Here is a 24,076-nt window from a genome sequence, read left to right on the forward strand (position 1 = left end):
GCACAACACTGAACAGGTTAAGCTTGCTTTTTAATTTTGAAATGTAAATCACTATCCCAAATAAATCCAAAGTTTTAAGGGCCTTGTAGCAGTTGCTAAGCAATGACTGGATAACCCTTGTGGACGGAAAGCGGACCAGTACATAAACTGCCAATGGTGCTGTAACTACACTGCCAAAATCAATAAAAATTAATAATATTACAGCATTAGAAATATACTGTGGGTGTTTCTGGAACATGTTTGATATGAGAACATTTCAAAAGACAATTTGACTCAAATAATTCTCTTAAAAAATAAAGCTGTAAATTTCTTTTGTTGGACGTGGAAAAAGCACCAAGCAAAGTAAGTTTCTTTCTGAATAATAATTGGAAAGCTTTCAATGCTTTCTGAAGACTTATTGTTCAGTGGGTGGGATGGAACAATTACAGTACACAGGGCCAGAAACCTGATGGAGGCTTGAGGTAGTTGTAAGTGCAGCACAACAAAAGACAGGCAATTGTACTGGTGTTGCTAGCTGCTGTTTTTTATAATAGTACAAGAGAAATTGTCTATTTTGTATGTAACAGACAGCAAAGTATATGCAGGGAGCAAAAGTTCATACAGAATGATGGGAATGATGTAAAAACACACACACACACACACACACAGAGAGAGAGAGAGAGAGAGAGAGAGAGAGAGAGAGAGAGAGAGAGAGAGAGAGAGAGAGAGAGAGAGAGAGAGAGAGAGAGAGAGAGGCTTCATCAAAAAAAAATGATTTATTTATTCTAATTGTTACCAGAGGATGGAAATCAATTTTGCACTTTTTACAATATATTACTATCATTAAACTGTTTTATACATTGTTTCATATATTAATAACTTTCAAATAATTTTGTACATGCTTTTGGGACTGACATTCCCTGGTCAGATGAAGCAGAAACATGAGAAAAAAGGCACGTGATTGCTCCTGTCTACAGTCAGCAATGCAGTCTAAAGAAACAAAGAACTGTAGGTGCTTGTGTGAGTTGAGGTGAAATGCCTCCAAGTCAGTTGTCAGGCAGTCCCTTCGAAGCCTATTACATGTCCTGCCATGGCAGCGCAATATGTCCACAGCAATTTTCCAAATGACAGCCCAAAATAATCACGTTGACGTGGCAACTGATGGCAATTATAGTTTTTGATTAGCTCAGATGCACTTTGAAAAACAAAGCAAAACAAAACAAAAAACACACACACTCGCACACACTCTTTCTCATCTCCAAAGATGATAGTTTTACAATAGAAATAAAATAATTACTGTGATTTTCAACCACCTTTACAGGCAGGTTTCTTTGTTGCTCTGCTCTATACATGTAGCTGGATGCCAAATACTGTGTGTCGAACGCTGCAGCTTGCCATAAGGTCTCTGTGAACGCACTGCTCAGTTGAACACATAAATTGATCATATTCTTCTGTAAGACTCATTGTTAGAAAGCTCTGTGTCTGGAGGGAAGCTCAGTGCACAGTGCAGTGTGTAGTGTGAAATTCTACACACTAGCACCACGAGTTCCTGCTCCTCTCTAAAGTGTCCACAGTTTGAGATCAAACTGCGACTTGAAACACTGCCCGAACTGTCTCATAGATTGTTCTCTGGGCTCAGTGCCTGGGATGCTTAATCCAGTTTCGTATCATCCACTTCTGACCAGAACATCTCTGGACCACCAGGCGAAGGCCAAAGTTTGCATCTTTGGACATTTCTACCTCCAAGCACCGACCAGTGTCCCTGCTGATTATTGGACCATTCTGCAATGAACATATACGACACTTCACCAATTTACCATGGTAACTTTGAGAAGAGTTTATACTAATATCTCATAACACAATAACTCTAAAATTATACCAGATCCTGTAACATATGTATCACTGTCTTATTTTAGCTAGTATCACAGTAAGTGTATTTGAATCATAATCAGGAAGGTCATGCATTTCTTTTTTTACCTGTGTAAAGTCCCAAAGCCTTTGGGAACTCCTTGAAACTGCGTCACATTTTTTCAGGCTGGGAGTACGGCCTCTGCCATCATCGATGAGGCATTTTGTGTCAGGCAAGAAGGTGGTCGACCCCAGCGGTCCAAGCTGGAGGAGCCCCTCAGTAGAATAGCGAGCCAGCTGGAACATGGAGATAAACAATGTGTTACACTGCGAGACTCGAGCACTGCAGAAGCAATCACAGCTTCAAAAACAAATACTCAACTTGTTAGAGAGCACCCTGACATCCGTGAAAATGGGCTTCAATGTGAAAATTGAATGTGATGTGCAGTGATGCTGTTTAGCTGCTCTGCCCTACAAATGCAGTCAGAAATAACTACAGGAAAAGGTGAAGGAAAAAAGGATTTCCATCCCCCTGCAACAGTTACACATAATAGATGATGGAAAACTGCATAACAAATACATTTCTTGTAATTAATTCATTAATATACCGACCATTTATTTTGTTTTTAAAAAATATTGGCCATTCAACCCACTGGCTGTATTCTTTAAAATACAATGTTTTCTTAGTGTAGTAATTTTATCTTTGTACTTTAAGTAAAATGAACATAATCTAATAGTACTTGATAAGTATTGAGTTGTGTACTTCTCACTGCTTCTTCTTCTTCTCTGCACTCAGTGTGTCACATTTTGCTGTGTAGCTGCAGACTGCTTAGAGTGCTCATGAGGACCCTTGTCCCCTGCGACATTGTTAAGACCACCAGTATTAATGTTGTGGCTGATCCTCTTTCATGTACAGTAATCTGAAATTTTTAATTCAAATGCAAAACTCATTGTCTGTGTAGAAGAAAGTACCTCCCACAGGCAATTTGGTATGCTGTTAAATCTCCTCCAAGTGTGGGGAGCTGTGCTGCCTCAAAGTTTAGCTTTAGCTAAAGCTTCCTTCAGCTATTTCACCAGATAGCTTTCCCTTTGCACTTTGTATTTCTAATTATTTGTAGTCTTCCACAGTTTTAAGATTACAATACAAACTGATGTTTAGCTTTACTTTTAGCCACTGTAAAATTTAATAAGCTGTTTTGACTGATATTATGTATTTTAATTGCATCCTACACTAATTAGGGAAAGAATCACATCATTCCAGTATCAGCTCTTAGTAGGCCGTTATTATGGTTCAGTTGTGACCTAGGTTATGTCATTACGCAATGCAAAAGTGAAATCAACCGAGAGGTTCAGCAAGTTCTGATCATGCGGATATGCACCCAGCCACTGCTGTTACTATTACAAAATAAAAGAGGTTACACGGTGAACACAGAGCCACAATTTATTTAGGTTTTAAATACATAAGTAAAAAAAATAAACCGTTAATTGGAAGTGGGAAGGAAAACAGCTGTCTACTCTGACCATCCTCCCTGGAGAGACTTTCCCTGTATTTAAAATGTGTCCACCAGATTTTGCTCTCTATCACATGTCTATAGAAGATTTCCTGAGCCGTAAGTATGGTCTGATAAGTACTTTCCAAATCTGCTTAATCTGCCACAACTTTAATACCATCTGGTACGGGTTGGGCAGTGGTCAGCATGGGAAAAATGTAATGCCGTCAATTTTGAAAAGTAATATTTCATATTTTTTTCTGACGAAGCAAAACATACATGTACATGTAATATATAAATATTGTGTTTTGCGGAGGCCATTTATTTGTAAATATGAAAACCTACTAGATTTAAATTCATGACTGAATTTACTTAACATAGAACATCTACTTTCCTGCTGAATATCAAACCTTGTTAGATTAATTTACATTTACATTTACATTTAGTCATTTAGCAGACGCTTTTATCCAAACAACTTACAAGTGAGGTACATAGCAAGCAAAAATCTAAGTCAAGGAAAAAACATCAAAGCAATGTCCTATCAGAAAAGTGTTCACATTTCACAAGATGCAAGTGCAAGAAAGATCAGAAAGGAAGTTTTTTTTTTTTATTATTAGATTTAAGAGCATAGGAAGATGCAGAACAGTTCTGTTTTCAGCAGTTTTTTGAATATTGGGAGTGAGTCTGTTGAGCGTGCAGAGTTTGGTAGCTCGTTCCACCATCATGGGATCCTTGTGCTAAAAAGTTTTGCTTGGTGTCTTCTGTGCGGTGCTGGGACCACCAGACGTCGTTCATTGGCAGACCGCAGCGGGCAGGAAGGATTGTAGACTTGAATGGGTGAGTTGAGGTAAGCAGGAGCTGTTGAGTTAACCCCCCTGTAAGCAATAGACAGAGCTTTGAACCTGATCCGAGCAGCTACATGAAGCCAGTGTAGACATCTGAGGAGTGGTGTGACATGGGTCCTTTTTGGCTGATTAAAAATGAGGAGAGAACTTGGAGCTGATGGCTGCCACCTTATTGGTAAAGAAGTTGGCAAAGTTGTCAGCAGTGAGAGAGGTAGATGGCGAAGGTGGAGGTGGGTAGATGAGTGACTTGAAACTGGAGAACAGCTTTCTGGTGTCCGAGGTGTTGCTAAGCTTCTCCTGGTAGTATTCGATCTTTGCCCTGGTGACAAGCAGATCCAAGCAGATCCTGATACTCAGCAAGGGCAGATGGAGTCTTGGATTTGCGTCACTTCCTCTCAGCACTACTGAGGGTGGTGCATTGTTCACGGATCCATTCGGTGAGCCACTGAGTAGAAGCTGAGGGACGAGAGAGACAATCCAGACACGATGAAAGTGTATTGCAGAGGCTGTCCGTGGCTGCATCTGCATCGAGGATGGAGAGGGCCTGTGTTGGGGGCAGAGTTGCGGAGTGTGGTGGGAGACTGCGAAAGTCTAGGGATGAAGACTGTGAGTTGAATGAAGAAATGATCCAATAAATGCAGAGGAGTGACCAAGATGTTGTCTGTGGTACAGTTCCAGGCGATGATTAGTTTGAGGTTGTTCCCAGCTTTGTGGGTCGGAGGAGTGGAGACCAGACTCAGGTCAAACGTGTTTAGAAGAGCAAACGTGTCAGCCGCCTGTGGTTTGTCCAGGTGGATGTTCATGTCTCCCATGACGATGAGAGGAGTGCCATCTTCAGGGAAGTGGGACAGCAACATGTCCAGTTCATTGCAGAAGCTGGCCCGGTGGTTGATATATCACAATCACCTGGACTGTAATCGGTGCTGTGATCTGAACGGTATGATATTCCAGAGATGACAGATTGTTGAGGGGTGCTGTTGGGGAAAACTTCCAGGTATCATTGATGAGAAGTCCAGTCCCACCCCCCCGACCTGATGAGCGAGGAGTGTGAGAGAATGAAAAATTGGCAGAGAGTGCAGGTGGGGCATGATCCAGGTTTCTGTAAGTGCAATCAGGTGAACAGCTGACTGTGTAGCAAAAGCTGGAATGAAGCCGACCTTGTTCACTGCAGACTGGCAGTTCCACAGGGCAAGACAAAAAGAGGCTGATGACAAAGTGGTCTGGATGAGAGTGCGCAGGTGAGAAACATGTCGTCTTCTAGTAGGACGCCATGTCCTGCGTTTGTTGAGTATATCTTCTGTCCTAGTTTAGAGCTTTGGTGCTTGATGACACTAACTTCCCATATGTGTGTATGTGAATGGTTGACTGTCTGTGTATGTCTCTCTGTGTTGGCCCTGAGATAGACTGGTGACCTGTCCAGGGTGTACCCTGCCTCTTGCCCAATGACAACAGGGATAGTCTCCAGGCCCCCTGTGACCCTGAACTGGATAATCAGTTACAGATAATGGATGGATGGATGACATTTACTGACTATTCCAGTGTACAACACTGCACAGACACCAATGTGTACTACCTATTATTAAGGATGGAGTATTAAACCAAAACTTGATCCCTCACTGTTTAATCCTGCACATGAAAGCCTCTGTGATAATACGTATCCATTACTTAAGGATACAGTAGAGACTGCATTTATTATTTATGGGAGTGATGCTCTGAAAAATGAGATGCAAAAGATAGGGAGGTCTTCGGTATGACAGCAGCCCTGCTTTGAGGGGAGGCACACATATACAAATACTCTAAAACACATACACACTACTTACTAAGAAAACATAGGGGTATGTTATGTTATGTTTTTCAAGATCCTGCAAGATTTAAGGTAATAGAAACATGTGATTCTATTCAAACAGTTTTATCAACAATGCAACATTTCGTTTTTTCTTAAAATATGGAAACATTTTCTGGAGGTTTGATTATAAAAATAAGATCAAAGTCAAGCAAATCTTGGCCCCATTACAAACGTTGGCCACATCTTTACAAACCAGTAAATAAATTTAATCGTCACATTTCATAGTATACACATCTAATATTGTATTGGACATTCCCTGTTTGAGCATGGTTGTGAATCACTTATAATATGTAAAAATCCTGCTAATCTGATTTTAGAACATGGCAGGAAACTAGAGCTGCAGTAAGTGGCGCTTGGAACAAAGAGGAAAACAATGATGCACCAAATTGTGTGTTTCACAAGGTTCAGTGTTGGTGGTTAAGCCACTCAGAGGGATGCTGGTAAAAATTCTTTGTTAGATGTTCACACAATCATGTTTCAAATTAATACAGTCCACAGAATGCAGTGAAAGTGTGCTATTGTTTGTCAAGGTCATTGTTTCAGGCTGTTTGATCAAAAACATGTTATATGGCTGTTCTGCATGATTTGGGGTTATAATTTTTAAGTAGATTCACCCACGGTGTAACTGGTCACAAGAAAGACCCCATATAAACCCCACTGATACCTGTTTACAGCTAAGTCTGACAGCCTTTTATATGCTAATACATATAAAATGAGACCATAACAAATAATAACACAAGGAAATGATTCTGCCAAGCCAATTAACCTGTGCAGCAACATTAGACGCTCTATTGCTTTGCTGCCACTGTAAAAGTTTTTCAGCCACTTTGGAGGTCAAGCTAATCATGAGTTCCTTAATTAGCTCATTAATGGTGGAACGCTGTGACAAAGTAAATAAAATAGCGTTTGGAAATTTCACTGGGAGGTAATCTCCACATGTCTACCTTACTAGTACCTCACCCACCTATAAAGTTTAGGTTACAGATTATGGCTGATGTCTTACAAAGGGCTAAGCTTTGGACCTCGGGAGAAGACACGTGACAACACAGCAGTATAATGTATCATCGGAATCTGAATGACCCTCCAACTCCTCAAGAAGACATATAGGGGAACTTAGGTGGCTACCTTAGCATGCACATGTCTATCAGCACCATGCACCTGAATGCACCATACATACAGTACTGTAGCTAGGATTACTTGCAGATGGAAATGCAACAAGGATAATACTTACTATATTTCTGCTTTTGTCTGAGCGCTCTATTTATGTGGCAGCACAACAAATGTGTGCTCAGTCAGTTATTGGTAATACGGTGGAAAGGGGGTCTCTTTTGCTGTGCTCTGAATACAGTAGATTTCTCAGGAGCACGTGTGATATTTGTTAACAACAAATGAAATACTTGTAAGACAATGTAAGACAAGCAAACCAATCTCATTAACACACCCATTATTTCTGCCACCAGTGTGTTTTAATTTTTGTTTTGGATTTTTTACATCTTGCCATTGTGGGTTCTGATGGTATTTTCTCCCCAAGCTTTTGCTTTACTGGCCAGCCACAGATCTGGACCTTTAACTAATTACGGGTCAGATGAAGTCTCTTATTGAGTCATCTGGAAACTGAACCTGCGTACGTTGGCTTTTTGACCAAAATGAGCACTGCTGCACCTAATCAACATAAACATAGCTAAGCCATGCTTCTTCTCCCACACTAGCACAAACATGTTCTGTGATGACAGGAAAATGGCCAATCAGGCAGAGACACTACAAAATGGCCTGTGGAAAATTGAAAAGAAATTGCCTTTGGCTGAACTCTGACATTACATCTTTAGGAAAACAGAGGCCACACTCTGTTTACAACATCTATCAGGGAGATAATTATGTCTCTAAGTATTTCTAGATGTCATTATTTAATGTATAATGTATAAATATTTTAAAGTAGCCTTTCACTGATTAATGCCTTTTTTAAAAGTTTGAGCCACTGCCCCTGAGATATTCTGCACATCTATCATTGGGTTGCTGATGTTGAGCTTCATTTTGACACAAGATTCAGAGCCATGAAATCAGGCTGGGAGTGTAGTAACCACTACACTCTGATGTGTTTTCACCCTAAAGCGGTCCTTTTGCACTTTTTGCTGCTACACCTACATGGTCAAAAATAGTATGTGCACTTGCATATATCCACATAGTCCAAGACCAGTTTGAAATATAGCCTATATCTTTTATATAGGCTATTGATCATCCATATTAACTGATGGCATGAAAATAGAAATTTCTTGAACAGACAAAGAATATCCAAGGAGGAACATTATCTATTTTAACAGACTACTGCTTGCTGTTTGCATTTGTAATTGAAACACAAATTTTCCTCCTCTATTATACAGGATCTTCTAATGTTGAAATGACATAACTCATAACACATGACACTTCCCCCACCTGCACACCGCCCAGATCACTTCCACTCCTACCTATTTTTTTTTTTTTTGCTCTGTGGAACTGCCAGTCTGCAGTCAACAAGACTGATTCAATTTCAGCTTTTGCTACATAGTCTGTAGTTCACCTACTGGCACTTATAGACCAAGCTCAACCTCCAAAACATGGCCACCCCAGCTGCACTCTCCACTAATTTTACGTTTTCTCACACTTCTGGCCCAACAGGATGGAGATGTAGGATTCGACTTCTCATTACTGACACCTGGAATTTTTACCCTACCTCACCTCAATAGTGTCTCATCATTGGAGACTCTCATCATTCATGCCATCAGGATTACTATACCAGTTATAGTCTACACACGTGTGAGTGTGATCTAACAACCAGCGGGCCAGCTGGAGAATTTCTCTGATGAGCTTGAAATACTGGTTTCACACTTGCATGAAGACAGCACTCCTCTCATTATCCTCAGACATGAACATCCACCTAGACAAACCTCGGGCTGTTAAAACGCTTGCACTGCTGAATATGATCTGAGACTGGTCCCCACTCCTATAGACCACAAAGTTGGCAACCACCTGGATCTCATTCTTAACCAGAACTGCATCACAAACAATATCTCAGTCACTCCTCTGCATTTCCTGGATCACTTCTTTATTCAGCTCAGTCTTTCTTCCAAGACCTTCACTTAATTCTTCCTTACTTGTAATGTAGTGCAGCCACCTCAGGTTTCCTCGTCCTGATCTGTTTTCTTTCTCTCTACAACCCTACCCTCACCAAAGGTCCTCTCTCTCTTTAAAATTGGCACAGCCACTGACAGCTTCTGCATCACACTTTCAACCTGTTTGAAAAGTCTTTGTACCTTGTCTTCAAAATCTGGCTGTCCCTCTGTTGTAATCCCTAGCTCACTGACCTGATCTGTGAACAACGCAACATGCTCAGGAGTGCTGAGAAGAAGTGGCACAAGTCCAAGGCCCCCATCTAGTCTTGCTAAATATCAAACCCTGCTTGCATCTTTTTACTCACAGCATCACCAAAGCAAAAACTGAAAGATACCAGGACAAGGTTGTCATCATCATCCCCCATCCATCAAAAAAATAAATAAAATCATGACTTTGCCATTTTTTTCACTAAAGACATTCAAATCCCACTAGATATGTCTGCAGCCTTTGACACTGAACAACCAGATCTTCCTGTTTGCACTCTGGGGGTCATCTTCGATGACCAACTGAGCTTTACTGATCGCTCCTTCTCTTTTTCTAGGCCACATTTGCCGTCTATAATACTACAAAGATATAGTTATTGTAAAATAAGGAAAATGACAATGACAAGCAAATGACAAAACTTTTTTTTAAAAATGCTGATGAGAACTGAGGACCTCTGTGAAAGCTGCAAAGTCGGAACATATGTTGCGGCACAGCTTCAGCTGTTTTCAAGGCATAACTTCCATAACGATAAATTGAGCAGTGGAATAAAGTGGATCCAGACATTGGTCAGAGTTTTTGTTTTACACATGTAAACACTTGGACATTTGCATTTCACAACAGACTCCAGAGAAAGTCCGGAGGAGATCGGGAAAGAGACTTGCGTAAACGAGGCTTTATAGTAATGGTCAACAAAGAAAACAACAACCTTACTTTATAATTGAGGGAATCTGCTTGCAAGGGCAACATGTCTCTGCAGGTCCACAGATAGGTCTTGAGCAGTGAGCTCATTTTTCAGAGATGGGCACAATCCTTGATAAAATTCATTAAACAAGGCATCATTATACCATTTATATCATGATGAGATTGTCCAGAATGCCATTGCATATTCCTTCAGACTCTTGATGGCACCTTGTCAACCACACTGCTTTCAAACACCCTCCTTGTGGCCTCTAAATAAGACTTAACAGACCTACACACCTTTGACTAGCTGTCCCACTCTGCTGTTTCCCACAAATGTGTGTGACCTGTAAACAACAAGATAATGTAAGCCACTCAAGTCTACACAGTGGGGAATGAGGAGGCCTGCAGGGTGAAAATCAACAACCACTGCGTGAGAAAAGCAGAAGATTCAGGCTGACTATTGTACCCCTCCAGTGGTGGGAGGCAACTGAGAGGTCACATTTTCAATAGTCAACTGTATTTTCTGAGGATTTCAGCCTGGGCCTGGGTTGGCCACATTGTACTGTAACATTTAGATAAATTAATTCAAGTGCAAACTTGAATAGGTAGATGAGTAAAAAGGCTTTAAAACAAGCTTCCCAGAGTTAATACACAGAGATCTTTATGGCTGGTGAATAGTTCAATGATTCTCCATTAACCATCTCTTCAAACAAAGGCTGTACATATGTAACTCTTGGAAACAACAAACCCAAGACACTGGGTAAGGAAGAAAGTCAAAACAAACAAACAAAAAAATACTCTTAGGGTTGAAACAAGGCAAATACAAAAGGTTAAACCTCAAACTAAATCAAAAGTATACAGTCACTGCCTCTAAAGGGCAGAGCAACGTGGACTCCATATTACCAGAGTTGACAGCAAGCAGCACAAGTGGCTTAATAAACAATGGTGTAACAATGACAGACTGAAAGTGGGTTTAAATACTTGGGGAGAGCGAATATATTAGGATGTGTGAATGGGTGTGGCCAAAGGGGAATGCCAGCAATGCAGGCATAAAGAGGAAGCATGCAGTGGCGAAGATGCAAGGTCCAAAACCAAAAAATCTGCCTATGAGGAGAGGGACACCATTCCTACAGTCAAACTTGGCGAAGATTTCCTGATATTTCGCGGGTGTATATCTACATCAAGCACTGGAACTCTGCATAAAACAGAAGAAAGACTGAAAGCAGCCCAGTATCAGAACAGGAATGGTTTAAAAAGAATAGGGAAAATGTTTTACCATGTCCTACCCAGGCATGCAAGCTTTTATGATGGTATAATCTTTTTATACACTGACTTTTTCTTCTGATGATGAATAAAAACATTTGTAATAGCTTAATGTGCATTAGATATTATGTTTAAAAAATATCTTACACTTTTTGCCATTTCCAAGCAAAGGGATGCAAAGTTAACTGTACTATGGTTGGTATTACCTAGAATTTATATTTCCACTGAGATGGCAAAGACAGACTCATCCCTCAGAAGCACAAAAAAAGATTAATTCATGGCAATTATATTTTTTTATAAGTAAAAGGAGCAATGGTAAAAAGAAATGCGCATGTCCCATGAAATTGAATTCAGCTAGCTTACGGTAACGTCCATCATCGCTGTAATCTAATGATACAAAGACACAAAATCCATCTCCATTTGTTTATTTCCCCCAGTGATCAGGATTAAAAGAGCCAGTGGAGCTTTACATTACTGGCCCCCACTGAGCGCTCATTGTAGGAGAAAAAAGGAGAGGCCCGTGCTGGCCTTCTATTAATACTCCCTCACTCAATAGATAATGAACATGTCACTCACCAGCAAGAGAGGCAGTTAGGAAAGTTGGAAATTGTAAGACACATGATTGCATTATTTGTCTTCAGAATTAGCTTTTGTTTCACTCCTCAAAAGAAAAATAAGTATACAAAAAAAGAAAAACAGATCACCCCCCCAGATCACCCCCTCCTTTGTCCTGGTATCTATTCAAGTAAAGGTTATGCTGAGTGTTGATGTTCTTTTCTTTAATCAGCAGCAGCATCCAGCTGCATATTAATATTGTTACATGCACTTTCACCTAGGAGTGCCCCAGTTTCTCAGTGTTTCCTACCGAGCAGATAAAGCGACTGGAAATCACACAGCTCATTTATACCATTTATAGTAGAACACTCACAGCATGCTGTTACCTTATTGTAGAACTTTAGTCTCGTCTCAGTGTTATTAAGCAATGGAAACTTTTAAACGCATTTAAACCCAAGATGAAGCAGCATGAAAGTTTGGTTCCTTGTAATATGAAACTGCCGATAGTCTTATATTTTTGTTTTACTATGTATGTAATGCAAAATTACAGTATATGATACGGCATTCTCTGTATTGTAACAATAGTCCATGTGAATTCTCAATTTTTTGTGTGTCCCAGATTTTTCTCAACATTTCAATTCATGAAATGTTGTGGAAAAGGAACTCACCCCCCCTTTTTTGCAGTGTGAGAGGTAATGATACATTATTAGACAGATATGTGTGGTTACTTTCTTTTTCCCACAGTATTAGTTCACTTGAAGTCAAATTCATCTAATCAAGATGAAGGTTTCCATAACTCTCTTTGATACATTTCTGGAATACATGTTTAATAAGTGAAAATAATGTGGTTAGATCTTGCAATATTTAGTGACACTCGTTCACATCTATCTGCCATATAACCACTGTACACTACCTATTCATAAAACCTAATAGTTGGCAGACAAATATTTTTTGAGCTAAATCAGCTCCTGCTTTGGGGAATAAAAGAGGATGTTATGCTGGTAGTATGAGGATAACACTTTATATTTAAATACATTTTATAACTCTAGATTGTCTGTCTGTGTATGTCTCTTTGTGTTGACCCTGAGATAGACCTGTGGCCTGTCCAGGGTGTACACCCCCTGTCGCCCAGTGACAGCTGGAATAGGCTCTGGCCCCCAGCAGTTGCACACAATGGATGGATGGATGGGAATTCTTTCCTTTACTTTTAATAACTGTATTTATTTGAGTTTTTTTTTGCCTTGGTTTGCTTTAGGGGGTTATAAAGACAAAGGAGCTGACACAAACCTAAACAAGTTTCACTCATTTGATTAGATTAGTTGTTGCATAAAGAGCAATTATAAGATAGATAAGCACTTTTAAAAATAGAAAATCAAATACCCTTATTTCAGCAGAGCCCCTGAATAAAACATCAACCCTAATTTATGCATATTACGGGCTTTTTAATATGTTGTTAGCATGCTAATAAGCCAGTTAACAGTGTATCTGCAAGGATGTATTAAAAAGAACTCAATACAGAATAGAAACATGGCACCCATTCATTCCTATTAAAGTTGCTCTGAGGCACAGAACCTGAAAAAAACCTTATTTGTTCATATAGTGCATTTGGACCCATAGAGCATTGTGCACTGGTGTTGTCCTTCGATGGCACAGCTCAGGTCTCCACATACACGAAGGAGCACAACACGAGCATGACATCTATCAACTACTCAACCTCCAAAGCTTGTTTAGGGGTCAATGCACCTTCATTAAGTAAAAATACACAGTTGGCCATAAAGCTGGAATAATTTTGTTTTCAGACACATTCCTCTTTTTCTCAAAAGTTAATTGTGTTTAAATTTTTACTGTGATGTGTTTGGAAGAGGTTGATCAATGAAGTTTTGAGAAGATATACTGCACACTGCATCTATCAAGAATTAATCACATTGTCACAATAATTTCATGAGAAGAGGTAAACAATATTTTATTCCAGCTTTATGGGCAATGTACTTGTATTTCTTTTTATTTAAATCCTGAATATAGATGTATAATTCACAGTATTCACAATTTATTATGAATACTTCATAAATAGACTAGTGTTTAGTATTATGTTGTGCTTTGGGTGTATTTTAGCTGTTCACTCGAGTGCTTTAGTGAGAATATGTGTGTGGGAGTCTACAGAATAATTCTGTATATGAGAAGCAATTAGGAAAACATACTTCTCATTATAGTGTTTTTGCTACCACTACTTATTAAATACAATGTTATATTTATTTCTGTGGGGTTTGAAGAGGACAGTAATTACAAGACATGATCTTGAAGAGAATCATCAAGTAGTAAAATGCAGAATGTCTTGTTTTTTTAGTTTAAGCACGAGCATCTATTTGAACAATAATATCTCTCACCGGTAAACGTCATGTAGAAAATAACACTGTTATTTTGGGATAATCAACTCAATACACTGCCTCTCTGAAGAATATAATTAATCAATGACTAATTGTCTGATGAGCTTGATGAACACAGCAGTGAACAGGAACACACAGGTGTAGGTAGGCGTGCTCTGACCTGGGAGGACATGCCGTGGCATGGGTAGAGTATGGCTTTATCATCGTCCTCAGAGCCTTGGTCCAGGCAGTAGCCACTGGCTTTGCTATTCCTTACCTGAAAGAAAAAACATGAGATAATGTTCCTTAAAATGAGGAAGAGATGATGAGAGAAGATGGTTGAACTTTACAGTAGATGGCAGATCAGTAAGTGGCCATGAGGACATCCCTGAAGATTGCTTTCTATAAAGCATTATGATTTCATAGTTGGGTAGTCGTTGCTGTCATTTTCAGTGATGTCGGTCTAGAAAGAAGACAGCTTCAGTAGCCCATGAAAAATAATTCATCAAGAAATAACCTAATTTGGAAGAGGCGCATCCCTACGTGAGTGTCTCTGTTGCTGCCAGAATTACTCGTGTGGCAGGTATTAATGTCAATGTCTGGTGGCAAGGATCTTTCAAAAGAGCTCAGAGACAAATTGTGAAAAGGCACAAGTCAAGAGATGGGTACAAAAGCCACCAATCTCACAGTTGTTGGTTCAATCCCCACCTCCTCCAGTCACATGTCGAAGTGTCCTTGAGCAAGACACTGAACCCCAACTTAGTTGCTCCTGGTGAGTGTTGGCCAGCTGCATAGCAGCTCCCCGATCAGTGTATGAGTGTGAATGGGTGAAAAAGAAGCAGTGTAAAGCGCTTTGAGTGCAAATAGGTAGAAAAGCGCTATATAAGTACAGACAATTTACCATTCTCCATTATTAGGAGCACAGTTAAGTCTATAATTAGGAGGCAGAAGACGTTTAGTACGGCCAGATGAGACCAAAATTAAACTCTTTGGCCTCGATACAGTGGAACAATCTTGTATAGTCTGGGAGAAAGACAATACGACCATCCTAAGAATGCCACACCCACGACAAAGCACTGAGGTGGTGGCATCCTATTCAGAGAATGTTACATTACAACAGGGACCGGAAATAGAAAGAAAAATAGATGAGACCAAGTGCAATCAAATTTTTGAGGAAAACCAACTGGCCTCTAAAGATAGGGAGAAGACCTTTCAACATGATAGTGACCCAAAGCAAAAAGCCAAATGGACCATATATTACCTAAAGGAAAAAAAGGTGAATGTCCTCACATTGCCTAGTCAGAGCCCGGACTTAATTCCTACTAAAAATCTATGGAAAGACCTGAAGACTGCAGTCCGCCAGTGGTCACCGTCCAATTTATAGACAGTTCTGTAAGAAACCGTGGGCAAACATAACGCCATCAAGGACTGCAAAGTTGGCAGAAAAGTATCTAAACACACTCAAGGCTAGAATCCAAACACATTAAAGCAAAAGGTGCTTCCTAAAAGTATTAAAGCGGGAGCAGTTTTCCAGTCTATAGTCTTTATAGATTTTCTTACAGTTACTAGTTTCTTTCAATTGTATGTTGTAATCTGCATTGAGTAAATCAAGCTGGAAGCTTAGTGTTTTCCTTTTAGGCTGTGAAACAACAAAATGAGACAGTTTACTATTCCCACTGTTTGTTTGTTAACTCACACTACGAGCAAATATCAGATCCTTGTGCATATTAGGACACTGTTTCTCCCACTTTTCAAAAAGTGATTCCTGATTACTGGCTGCTCCATATGTCTAGTTTATTAAATGGAACACTCCTATGTCCATATTACACTGGCTTCTTACCACCAGATTTGTTGTGGCCTGTTCAGTCTTATATCTTCACACAAATGATGACCATAGGATACTGGCTGATGCAGTAACCATTTCCAGCCCTGTCTCTCCCTCTTATCCAGACCTCCAGATGGTGGTGTGCATTAACCATGAGATTCGCTTCTCTGTGGTTTGAAGGCGTATGGCTTCCAGGTTGTGATATATCTATCGCGCTGTTGTCAGGGACGGTTTTGCTTGGCTGGTCTGGTCAGCATGGCTGAGCGTGGTGCTGATGGCTAGTGACAGATGAGAGTCACTTCTGCTGTGGCGTCTGTGTGGCTACACAAGGTAACTGATTTCCGACTTAAGCAGGTGCCGCTCACAGAAATTCTGGTGGTGTGCCAGAGCCAAAGCAGGCGACAGTAAATTTGCACAAATTTGATTAATCTAAAGGTCAATTTTTATGTATTCTGAATTTAATTGTGTGCAATGGAGAGCATTCTTTGTTGATATACATTTGTTTTTCATTGTTTAAATTGACATGAGAAAAATGGTGTTTCTCAAAAAAGTGTCTGACCCTGGGGTGTGTTCAGTTCCTCAACATGTCATAATAATGTTTTCTTCCCCCACTGTGTTGGGTGCACAGCCAAGCCCAAAACAATCACGTTGGAATGGAAAACTATGTATTTAATTAAAACTCATTATGAGGTAATTGCACCTAATCCTGTGTAGTGATGCTGCATCGCTATAGCAACAACACACCTTAACCTTTGAGCAGTTACAGTGAATTCATATTTCTTTTCTTTAAAAAACTTTGAAAGGGAAGCTATGTATTGTGACGATTTATCCACACCTATCTGTCTGAATCCTTGAAAAAGAATTTTGGATTAATAAGAGCTGGGTTCACACATGAAGACTGGTAAAGACTTTCAAAGAATGGATAGTTCACACTTCACAGACTTCTAGTCTTTGACTGTCTGGAAAGTGCAGATACCTGATGACGGAGTAAACTGCGGAAAAAAACATTTAATGAATGGTCAGTAAAGACAAAATATTTCTGAAGGTAGTTGCAAATACTTGCAAATTTGTTTTTGCGCCAAAACAATGCGCAGGTCATCTTTCACTTTTTATATATAGTGCAATTTGCGCTGAAATAAGCTGAGAGCAGCAGTCAGATCCTGGATGGAGATTCTGGATCATTTTTGAATAAATACTAAACTTCTTTTAAAAGACCTGTGAGAAAGACTGGAAGCCCCTGAGTGTTAAGACTAGGATCTACCCAGAGACGCTTCACAACTTTCTCCAGACTGGAGTAGACCTGAACCTATGAGGTCTGACTAGTCATCACATCCGAATCATAGTCATAATCAGCTCTCAAGTCATTAACTGTGTATCTGCCTTAAAGAAGATACAATATCAGCTAGTGGCTGACATCTCTGTCACAGACGAATGCTTTTCAATAAAGACAGTTACAGTAAAATTCTCCTAATGCATCACTCACAAATTAATACATTTTTACTACCTCTCTCTTTCTGTATTTATCTATGGAATCAAATTAGCTCTCGCTCTCACTATGCATTCTCTATAAACCACCGCTCTCTAATAGAATTACAGATGATGATGAGCAAAATGAAGATATAGTTTCAATAATACTTAGCAAGTATCTTTCTCACCTCGCCGTATGTGATGGTGTTGTTGTAGATTCGCATCTCTGGGTAGACATGTTCAAGGTACCAGCGGAAACTCCGACACTGCAGCCTCTTCCTTAAGGCCAAGCGCTCTGAGACATCTCCAAAATCAACCCCCGGGTTCTGTCAGCAAGTGGGACAAAACAAAGACAAAGAAACATTCTTAGCCAGCGGGCACTTTACTTAAGAACCAAGTGAGAGTAGGAGCTGCTTAAGTAATGGAAGATGGAAGAGTGTTTAGGTGCTCAGAGGACGCATCAAGCATTTAGTTAAGAGATAGATGTGCCCGTCATGGGGGACTTTCATTGTTCTTTCATTAAACATGATCTGTGCTGAGCAAATTCTAATCAGCTGCTTAATTATGAGCCCTCACGGCCCTGCCTGCAACATGGAGGGGGCTCTCCAGATTGATAGGAGGATGCCTGGCACAGAAGCCTAATCCTGATGATACACACATGCACACAGACACGCACACGCAAAGTCCACATTAATATGCGCATATACAGTGAAACACTCAAATGAAATGTGCATAACTATGTAAAAACTGCATGAACATTTTAGCAAAAAAAAAAAAACTTCCAATAGAGACTGATACAAAGGCACACACTTGTCTTTCTATAGTTTTGAGACTCATTAACATAATGCATCTCCCAGGCACCTACCTTAACCTTTAACATCATAAACACATGCCTAACTCCAGCCCCTGTTCTCTGGCACAAAAACTACATCTTAACCTTAAGGTATGATTTTAAAGACCGGAAAGATCAGAAAGTCCTCACAACGCAAAATGGTTTCAAACTAAAATAGTCCACACAACCGAAGAAAGACACACAAGCACACACTCATATCATAGTTGTTTCATTGCCAGACAGTGTTTCCAGGAAAATGCTGCTCATCAGTTTCCCCTCTCTGCTGGGAGTCTACAGCCAGCTGCTGAACTCGCATTCAACATCTGCTAATAATGAATTCTAGTTGGAACTATCCAATTTTTTCCCAACAAATGCATTCAATTTCAGTGAGTTTGTTTGGTATTTGGACTTGGGGCTAGCCACTGTGGGGAATCATAAAGCCGTCCCCCACCAAAGTAATTGTGCTCTCAGCAGGTACCTCAGACAATAACAAGAATCACAAGAATGTGATTGTGTGTTTGGTGGGTTTGCAGTAGAAGGAAGGAGGTAGATGGAATAATCGTAGCGTTAGGTCTTTGTACTGTACACAAAATAACTCTGCACCACGGGACAGCTGGGGTAATAATGTGCCATGCCACTGTGTTTGTAATTATAGTGGAGAAGGGATGTGGCCTGATTGGATAGTTTGTCAAAGATGCCCCCCCCCACTTTCCAACATGTCCTCTCACACACACACACACACACACAAAAAAAAAAAACAGTCACAACCTTTCCCCAGTTGCCACTTTACACGTACACTTAGTGAATTCGCATGTAATTATGTTTATGCCAGATTTTTGGGTGACATGCTGGTGTTCGCAGCACATCAGACCTGTGTGTGACTGCATGCATAATTTTGTCATGAGCAGCAGCGAGCTGTTTTTGAATGGTGTTCGGAGTCCTACACTGACGTCCTTCACTGACAATCATCTCATTCTGCTTTGCAGAAGAGGCAATTAGACTTCAATATTCTCTTTAATAATGAGAGTAGCTGTTTATTATTTTCCAGCCCATCTCAAAAGATCCTTGAAAGTAATTAAGCTAAATGAATGTGTATGAAAATAGACTGATTAGAAATATGGTTGTTCTGTTGCTCTCATCTGTTTGGAATGAGACTCCAACGGTTTCCATGCTCTGCCTGTGCTCTGCTGCCAGTGTGAAGGTCAAGTGGGATGAAATCTGAATTTTGAATTTCTACTGACTAATGTCTCCCAAGCTGCATGTCTGAATAAGCAAGTGAGAAGGGAAGAGAAAAAAAAAGGAGCTTAGGGATTGAACGAGATAGAGTAGGAATCTAGAGTAAGATGGAGAAGAACTTACATTCATGGGAATGTTCCAAGCCATGTAGACGTGGGATTTGTATTCATCCATCCACACCTCAGCAGCCCTCAGGGCATTGCGCTTTGCGTAGTAATCTATGTCATTGTTGTAGGGTTTCTTGGTGCGCTCAATGTGGGCCACTCTGGCACATGGCAGGACTTCCATGCTTCCTCCACACTGCCACACCTAACAAAGCGACATGAAAAAGAGAATCTGATTCAATTCCACAGGAATTTCTTCACAGAGCTCTTTTTAAATAAACACAGTGGGGAGGAGGCTTTATGTCCTCTGTCTTGGTGGAAATCGGGCACTTTCTTATTTACTGCCAACACGTGTGTATTTAAATCAGACTCAGTTAACTTTAAGCATTACATCACCAGAAAAAAAAAGTCCACATGGGCCTATTAGTGAAAAACAAAAGCAATGTATTCATGAAAATGACGTTAACATGAGGCTTTGCACCACATTGACCATCAGAATTTCAAAGGAGATTCTGCTGTAAGCATGGCTTTAGAAGTGTCTTTGGAAATATCAAGGCTGTTTCTGCCACAAGCATGAATTGTTAGCACACGATTCCATCTGAAAAAAATCACCTAAAAGATGAGGCCAGTGATTTTCTATATTTTGTTATTTCTACCATTTTTGTTATTTATGGATATAATAGAGTTATCATATAGGTGATATCACCTAGAGGATTTTTTCAGCTAGAAGCAGAGAAATATTTTAACATAGTGGAGTCAGAGGGACGTTTAAAAGCATTAATGTACATTTACACCCTAAATTAAATCCCTAGAGAGCAAGTTGAAAATTGGTGAAGTCGCACCTTTAAGGGAACCCACTTAACATTTTAATGACTTGCCACTGATTCTGAAATGCAGATGCAGGAATTTAAGCATAAAAATATAAAGATATTCATATCATGTTACTATTGAGAGCATGTTAAAATGCCATTAACAAACCTCCTTTAATCATGATTCCTAACATAATTTAGCATAATATTCATTATAAATATCTCAATGACTATTACACAATTAAAGAACGAAATAAATAATTTACTTTAACACTACAACATCTCCTTTAGGTTCGCTACTCTTTCATTATTATGAAATGCACGTGTGTGATGATACGGTTACTGTAACTGTTGCTGTCCACTGTTGTCTGCTGAAGCAAGTGAAATGGTTTGTGATAAACAGCTGTGAAAGCCTATGACCCATTAATACAAAAGTCCTGAGAGTTGCCTATGACAACCACAAAACCCTGATAGTTTGAGTGCTGTGTGTATGACAGGAGGTTTGATATATAAAACCAGGCTGTGAACATAGGTCATTTTGAAAAACATCAGTCACAGCAAACATTATTGATTGATCGTGGACTGATGGATGTTGTGACACTCAACCAACATACCAAAAGTAAAAAAATAGTGACAGGCAGTCATATGTTAGTAAAACAGTCATTTCTCACAATGCGGCAAAAGATTTGAATTTCAAAAACTCTGCGAAACAACATCCTCATTCATATACAGTATGCAAATTAGCAAATCTATGCCATGCTGTCGGAAAGTGGCCCAGCAGTTAGATACAGGCAACACCATCAGAATGCCACAGCATATGGTAATGTCCTTCCAGCTGTACAAACTGCAGCTCTTCCACCACCCACAGTTTCTTAATGATTATCGCCACAATCCGTAACAGATGTACTGATCCATTAACTTCTCACTGAACCTAAAAAGAACCCCTCCATTCCTCATCACACATTCCCCTACACACACACACACACACACAAAGGACAATATTCAAGTCCAGAGACGAGGTAAGGCATGTTTATTTAATGGTACACATTCAAGCACAGCTTCTGTTGAAGGACATACCACACTCACAAAAAGCATGTCTGGAGTGATTTGGTAGTTTAGTGTTCAATTTTATTCTTCTGATCACGTTAGAAGAGTTTTATTGAACAACAAATACAAACTTGTCATGCTGGTTGCAGGTGTTTCTGTGATTAGTGAGTATTTTAACAAACTACTAAACATGTCTGCTAAATGCAAATGCTCTGAAGATGATTTGGTTCTCTCTGATGTTTCATCAAGAAGCAGATTACAACAGTTACTATTTTACATCCAGAAAGTTAATTTGTCGCTGCCTGCTCACAACCAATAGAACCATTTGCTGAAAAAGGGCCACTGCAACGAGAGGCAAGTGTCTGTTGAAAGTGAAACCTTTTGGCACCAAAATGGGCAACGCATTCGCATCTCACAGCCGCAGATAATGACGCTTCCTGAGACATCAAATATGGACATTTGTTATGTCCTTTGGCGTCACTATTGGACATCCCAGGAGCGCCACTATTTGACACCACAGGAACAATGGTGCCCACCTTGTGAACCTCTCATCATGGAAGGAATGGTCTGTTACAGCCGTGGTAACATTCAGGTTTGACTGACCTTATGCACAAACACAACAGGGTTAGGCAGTAAAAAAATCATTTTAAATTTAAGTTAATATAAAATATTTAAAATCTACATACAGTGCAGTGAAAATTTATTTCCTTACTGTAACATAGATGTCTGTAATGTAGTGGAACAATCATCATTAAAGTGGATAATGTCTCATCCAGAAGTTGAACCATGGTCTCCTGTGGGAAAGTCCTGTGTCTTGTTGTACCAGCCAACCACCCTGACCAGCTCTAAGTCGTTGCTTTAGCCATCAAATATTGACACACTGGGATTTCTAATGCACTTGACTGACAGCCCTGTCCCTCTCATACGGATGCAATGGGGTAAGTTTATTTTCAATATGTAACACCAAAGGACTTGACAAGGTGTCTGTATTTGAAGCCTCAGAAATAAGGCTGGGCTGAAATGCCAGCTGGTGATTTTTCTCCCTAAACAATTAGAACTGCTAAAATAAAACTGCAAATGTAGAGATTTGGTTGAGGTTAGTCAGAAAGACAAATTAGGTTTAGGCACAAAATGAAGATGTCACATGACATACAATACATTACATACGACATACATTACAATAGTAGTTTACAACAGTAGTATCCCAGTGCACAAAAATTGGACAAAAACTCCAGACTCCTGTATGAAGGTCCTTTGTTTTTGTGACCCATCCAACTATCCTAACCTCCTCTTGACGGACTTTTGAGGGTCTTAATACGATGTGAATTTTTTTTTTCACTATAGCTGCTAAATATTTTCATATGTACTGTATCTTTTGGTCAATTTGGCTGCTGTTACAAAAAAATGACATTATCATACTTTACCTGAGGACAGCCTGACAAATTTTAAGCATTGGAACTGAAGCTGCAATAACTAAACATGCCTAATTTTTTGGTTTGTTTTTAACGGAAATGTGTGCCTGCAGATGTGCCTGGTAAAATGAAAACACAGCAGAGTTACAGCCGAAAAAAAAACAAATGCAGAACGTTTGCTAAGAAAGAAAATAGTAAAAATATTTTCCTGTTTGTCTTGATGGATACCAAGGTGGTAATGAATTTGGAGACTCCAAAATTGCCTTTTAGAAATGTTGCAATGTTTTGGCTAAAATATCTATTAGTAATTCCAATCCAAGCTAGGAGGATTAAATCTAGGTTGTCAGAATCAAATCACGATTGTGCTGTACAACTGGCTATGACTGACACACTAACTGGCTTTTGAGTATGAGGCACAGATTTCTTTGGTCATTCAGGACAACATTTATGATTCAACATGATTCTAAGCATAGTGTTGGTTTCTCTGGAAACGACTCCCATGTCGCAAAAACAAATGGAGAATGACCAAAAGCAAAAAATCCTGCAGTGCAAACAACTGTGGTTTTATGGATTTGTTCCAAGGTTAATGCACATTTGGTGTTCTAGTGAATATTTCTGGCAGTGGCACTATGGATGTGGGACTGCCTCAAAATAAACTACAGTGTCCTTCGTTCATTGTAATGAAGGAAGAACAACTGAGGCAAACAATGTGACCCACTGATGTCTTTTTAATAGTGTTTGGACAACAATGGGACATTATAACATAGACGAATAAGACTGCTACACCAGGCTTTGGTAAACAGGAAATGTTAGTTCACAGGAGATTTTAGCATTTAAAAGTGATTTGTTGAAAATGGGAAACATACTGTCTGTAATAACTTAATGTCAGTTCATCAATATGTACATTAACATAGTAGCTCAAAGTCAGAGACATTCAGGAATTACTCAGTAAAAACTTCCCATTCAATATTATGCGTATTACTTTTCTTTAAAGTGTTATGTAATAAATAGGCCTAGCTTACTGCATATTACAAACATATGGGCTTTAATTCAGTTGGGTTACCTGCTGTCTTCAGGCAAGCAAAGCATTTGCTAACAAAAAAAGCACATTAACTCACCAGAG

At 39.6% G+C, this 24,076-nt stretch overlaps 1 protein-coding gene across 2 annotated transcripts in view; it reads right to left on the bottom strand.

The window, feature by feature from the left end:
* Nucleotides 1-496: 496 nt before the first annotated feature.
* The window catches only part of galnt9 (polypeptide N-acetylgalactosaminyltransferase 9), a 91,432-nt gene continuing 67,852 nt past the window's right edge, over nt 497-24,076 (bottom strand). Inside the window, exons 7-11 of one of the 2 annotated variants that reach the window (XM_067521765.1) lie at nt 19,705-19,890; nt 17,702-17,839; nt 14,403-14,498; nt 1,957-2,124; nt 497-1,761 (exon numbers count right to left, since the gene is read on the bottom strand). In XM_067521765.1, the coding sequence (XP_067377866.1) occupies nt 1,615-1,761; nt 1,957-2,124; nt 14,403-14,498; nt 17,702-17,839; nt 19,705-19,890 (735 nt within the window). In that variant the 3' untranslated portion in view covers nt 497-1,614. The remainder of the gene's footprint in view (nt 1,762-1,956; nt 2,125-14,402; nt 14,499-17,701; nt 17,840-19,704; nt 19,891-24,076) is intronic. The other variant, XM_067521767.1, reaches the window with a different exon arrangement.

Source organism: Channa argus, chromosome 11 (assembly GCF_033026475.1).
Source record: "Channa argus isolate prfri chromosome 11, Channa argus male v1.0, whole genome shotgun sequence".
NCBI lineage: Eukaryota > Metazoa > Chordata > Actinopteri > Anabantiformes > Channidae > Channa > Channa argus.